This window comes from Xenopus tropicalis, chromosome 1 (assembly GCF_000004195.4).
Source record: "Xenopus tropicalis strain Nigerian chromosome 1, UCB_Xtro_10.0, whole genome shotgun sequence".
Classification (NCBI taxonomy): Eukaryota; Metazoa; Chordata; class Amphibia; order Anura; family Pipidae; genus Xenopus; species Xenopus tropicalis.
The window spans coordinates 2353782-2359049 of NC_030677.2; the positions used below are offsets into that span (position 1 = coordinate 2353782).

The 5268-nt window shown below is 45.4% G+C and overlaps 1 protein-coding gene across 1 annotated transcript; it reads right to left on the reverse strand.

Annotated features, from left to right (window-relative positions):
- On the reverse strand, positions 1-498 carry LOC105946403 (vomeronasal type-2 receptor 26; the record flags this gene model as incomplete). Its single annotated transcript, XM_031895175.1, has 1 exon — positions 1-498. A coding segment is annotated over one exon (498 nt), but the record flags the coding sequence as incomplete, so codon positions are not given.
- Positions 499-5268: the final 4770 nt, after the last annotated feature.

A 5268-nucleotide genomic window follows, 5' to 3' on the forward strand; every position in this document is an offset into this window, starting at 1 on the left:
GATGTACTTGGCCTCATTAAAACTGTCCGGTAAGCTCCGAGCTAAAAATGCTAAAACAAAACTAACAGCTGCCAGAAGCCCCATATACCCAATAACTGAGTAAAAGCCAATAGCTGAGCCCTCATTGCACTGAATGATGATGGTTCCAGGGGAAGTGTGAATGTCCAGTTCCTGAAAGGGAGGAGAAATGGCCAACCAAGTCATGCAGATGATTATTTGAATGGATGAGCAGAACAAGACTACAGAATTGGACAGTTTGACTCCCAGCCATTTTCTCCATGAGCTCCCTGGCTTGGTGGCTTTGAAAGCAACACAAACCATGATAGTCTTGGCCAGGAGAGAAGAGACAGCTATGGAGAAGGTGATTCCAAAAGTGATGATGCGCAGCATGCAGGTTATATCCACAGGGCGACCGAGGAACAGAAACACACTGAGGAAGCTCAGCTTGATGGAGACAAGGAGGAGGAAGCTCAGGCTCCGGTTGTTGGCTCTCACTATGGGGGTGTCCCGGTAAGTAATAAAAACTCCCAGTATAAGCAGAGATGCAAGAAAAAATAAAGCTGAGGCAGCTGAGAAAAATGCAGATAGTATATGGGTATATGATAAAAAATCTACAGTTTTTGGAATACACTTATTTTTTTTTCTATTGGGCCATTCCATTTTGGGGCACTGGATGCAGTTTTCACTGTCTGTGAAGGTAATAAAAATAAAAGAAGAGTCAAGAGTATAATATCATTGGAACGAGCTTATATAAATGGATGTTTTACTGTAATGTACTGTCTGGGCCATTAATAGGAATAGGAGAGCTGTGCAGTGCTGAAGGGATCCTGGGTCGTGACTTCCCAGGGAATAGGAAATGCCAGGCACGCTCTTCCTATGTGCCTGACATTTCCTTCTCCCTCCCTCCCCGCACTCACGGATCACAGGAAGAAGCTGCAGCTCTGGTACCTGGGTTCTTCCTCCCGAATGATCTGTCTGCCTGCTTGTCCCCAGGTAAGTGTTAAAAATCACGCAAAAACACATACTTATACTTACACCCACACGCACACATTTTGGGGGGTTTTGCCAAGTGTACACACACAATTTTGTGGGTTTGTTTTTTTTATGGCATTTTTTTCTTTTGCCTGAAAAAAATGGTTTATGGCCATTGTGGATAGCGTATTTGCTAACTGCACTGTGCAATACCTTTTGTATGTTATTTTGGTGCTTTTATTACATTTTCTGTGATTTTGGTCATTTTTAGTATGCATAGGTGTTGTTCGCTTGACTTGTCTGTAAAACTAATTTGCCCAAGTCAAAATACTCAAACTGTGATTCTGACTGCAGATTTCACTAAGTAAAAAAAAAAACAAAAAAAACATTGATTTTATTGCATTTCGCATTGTTCTTTGCCCATGGACATTTTGTCTGCTATATATCAATTTGGGTGCCTCTGTACACCACATAGTTTGGTAAATCTATGCATACTGGGCATCAAGCTGTTCAGTAGACCCCTGGCATTCATATTTAGAATGTTTTAGGTTGATATGTTACAAAATGAGGGGGTACATAATGGGGCAAAATGCAAGCTTTGTAACAATTTGCAGAAAGGTCATAAAAACCGTTCTGCTTAGCATACCTTTGTAGTTTGGTAGTTTGCAATAGAAAAATGTATTTACCTATTTTTGTTTTGTCAGAATGTACTTTCCGAAAATATATGGTTTTGGGGGGTCAATGTGTTTTTTTACCCCATAGAAAATCCAATTATTTTGTTAGAAGTACTAACTTCCTTTTGGGGTTTCTAAATGCCAGATATTTTAGTGATCCTATGCACAATGGGCATCAAACTGTTCAGCGGACCCTTGGCTTTCATATTTAGGATGTGTTGTCTTGGTACCTAATGTTATGTGGGAGATATGATGCTTGAAAGTGGAAGCTTTGAGGTGATTTTTTTTTAATTTTCATAATTTTTTAAAGAAACTGCTAAATTCAGGAAAGCATTGCCTTTTGGTACTTAGGAGTTGGAAGACATAGTTACCCATTTCAGATTTGTCAGAATAATGTTCCGGGCTTTTTGGCTTTAGAATCTAAAGTATGCTGTATTCTGCTGTAATGCTGTGAAAGTTTACTGCTAACAAATAAATAAGGTTGGGGAGACTGCCTCATACAGACAAAAGCAAACAAAAGAAATTCTGGGAATGAATTCCAATGAATCCCATTTACATGGGTTTATCCTATAGGCTAAAGCTCACCCACTGGGTTTAAAGCAGAAGCCAGGATAATAGCTGATCAGATTCCCAACTACAGACCGGTTTCACCCTTCTTGGGGCTCATCAGTGTAGGGCAGGGTTTTCTGATCAGCTTAGGGAGAGTCACCATGTGGTTCTACAAACAAATAAATAAGATTGAGGAGACTGCCTCATACAGACAAAAGCAAACAAAATTCCCGGGAATCTGATCAGCTATTATCCTGGCTTCAGCTTTAAACCCAGTGGGTGAGCTTTAGCCTATAGGGTAACCCCATGTAAATGGGATTTTTTTAAGAGTTTTGTAAATCATTCCCAGAATTCCTTTTGTTTGTAATTTACTGCTGGGAATTTTTGATATATAGAAGTCAGAAATCTCCATAAAACTATACATATCAGGTATTGGCATGTTCAGGAGACATGAGGCTTTCCAAATAAGTTGAATTTTTGTCCATAAAATAAAATATGTTTCTGGTATAAATCCCCATATCATGAAAAATATCAATCTTTCTTTTTTTTTTGTATTTCGAGCTCTAAATCTTGTTCCAGAAGTGGAAATACACAAAAACTCAGGCAGATTTGGAAGAAAACAATATTTAGTTCCTCACACAGACAGGCAGCCCCCCCAGCCCCTGTGGGAGTTCCTCACACAGACAGGCAGCCCCCCAGCCCCTCTGGGAGTTCCTCACACAGACAGGCAGCCCCCCAGCCCCTCTGGGAGTTCCTCACACACACAGGCAGCCCCCCCCCAGCCCCTCTGGGAGTTCCTCACACACACAGGCAGCCCCCCCCAGCCCCTCTGGGAGTTCCTCACACACACAGGCAGCCCCCCCCCCAGCCCCTCTGGGAGTTCCTCACACAGACAGCCCCCCAGCCCCTCTGGGAGTTCCTCACACAGACAGGCAGCCCCCCCCCCAGCCCCTCTGGGAGTTCCTCACACAGACAGGCAGCCCCCCCAGCCCCTCTGGGAGTTCCTCACACAGACAGGCAGCCCCCCCCCAGCCCCTCTGGGAGTTCCTCACACACACAGGCAGCCCCCCAGCCCCTCTGGGAGTTCCTCACACAGACAGGCAGCCCCCCCAGCCCCTCTGGGAGTTCCTCACACACACAGGCAGCCCCCCCCCAGCCCCTCTGGGAGTTCCTCACACAGACAGGCAGCCCCCCCCCCCAGCCCCTCTGGGAGTTCCTCACACAGACAGGCAGCCCCCCCCCCAGCCCCTCTGGGAGTTCCTCACACAGACAGGCAGCCCCCCCCCCAGCCCCTCTGGGAGTTCCTCACACAGACAGGCAGCCCCCCCCCCCAGCCCCTCTGGGAGTTCCTCACACACACAGGCAGCCCCCCCCCCAGCCCCTCTGGGAGTTCCTCACACACACAGGCAGCCCCCCCCCAGCCCCTCTGGGAGTTCCTCACACAGACAGGCAGCCCCCCAGCCCCTCTGGGAGTTCCTCACACAGACAGGCAGCCCCCCAGCCCCTCTGGGAGTTCCTCACACAGACAGGCAGCCCCCCAGCCCCTCTGGGAGTTCCTCACACACACAGGCAGCCCCCCCCCCAGCCCCTCTGGGAGTTCCTCACACAGACAGGCAGCCCCCCCAGCCCCTCTGGGAGTTCCTCACACACACAGGCAGCCCCCCCAGCCCCTCTGGGAGTTCCTCACACACACAGGCAGCCCCCCCCCCCAGCCCCTCTGGGAGTTCCTCACACAGACAGGCATTCAGGTGTGAATACTATTAAACAATATATGGTATATATTATTAAAAAAACAGTTATAAAAAATTTTTGGCCTAAACTGGCTGAAGGATAGATTACACAGAGTGGGGGTAAAGGGAACATTTTCTAATTGGGCCAGTGTGGTTAGTGGGTACCGCAGGGGTCAGTCCTTGGTCCTTTGCATTTTAACTTGTTTATTAAATTAATTAATGACCTGGAGGTGGGCATAGACAGTACTGTTTCTATTTTTGCTAATGACACAAAATTTAGCAAATTTCCATGCAGGATGCTGCCGCTTTGCTGAGCGATTTGAAAAACCTGGAAAAATGGGCAGCAAACTGGAAAATGAGGTATTCTTAAAACAATATTGCACAATAAAACCTTTCAGGCTCCCCAGTGCCGCATTGGCAGCATTGAAATGCAAAAGAATCCCCCAATGAGAATCCCAGCTGATGTGAGTAAATCCGGCTCCCTGTTCTCTGTTCCTGCAATTGGAGTTGGGAGCAATAAGCACAGTTTCCCAGCACTGAACAAGTCTGTCCCTTTATCCCCATGTCTGATTCCTGTGCCATATAATGAGGGGAAAATGCCATCATTATCTCTATATGTAAGGTACCAGCAAGGGGCCTGACACAGTGCTGGGGATCAGCATTCTCACTGGTTTTCTTGCATATTTAACTAAGTTTTCAGTCTCATTGTATATTGGTTTCCATGTGAATTTTATTTTTCATCAGCTTCTATAAAGAAATAGGCAGCGCAGTGGGACAGTGTGGGTTTAGTGTCCCTTTAGGACATCATATCTAAAAGGGTATGGTGGAAATTAAACAGTCACTGGCTATGAACATGAAATCAGTGATTAAAAATGTATTAGACAAAAGTATGAAATAGGCAGCACACATTTGTTAGTCTGAATTATATTGCCTATTTGTAATTTTAGCACAATGGTCTTTTACCCCTTGTATGTTTTTGGGTTACATCAGAAATGTAGGGACAACAGTTCACACAATGATTTTGGTTACTACTCTTGGTTACATGCAGTTCCAGTGCGGTTACATCTTTGTAAAACCTTTGGTTGTACTTTACCTTTATATTGCTTACCAGTTGTATTGGAGATCTCTCCCTCAGGGCACCAGACACAATCATAGCAGCACATATAAATCCCAGGCCTTGTTACCTTTCTGTAGCCGGGGACACAGCTCTCAGAGCACCGAGATATTGGCAACTAATAAAAATAAACATAAATTGCAAAAAGGTATGAGCAGTATTGAGGCCACATGATTTGTTGCTATAAATACAGATAAAATATTGACTCATTTGGAAGCCACAGCTTTAA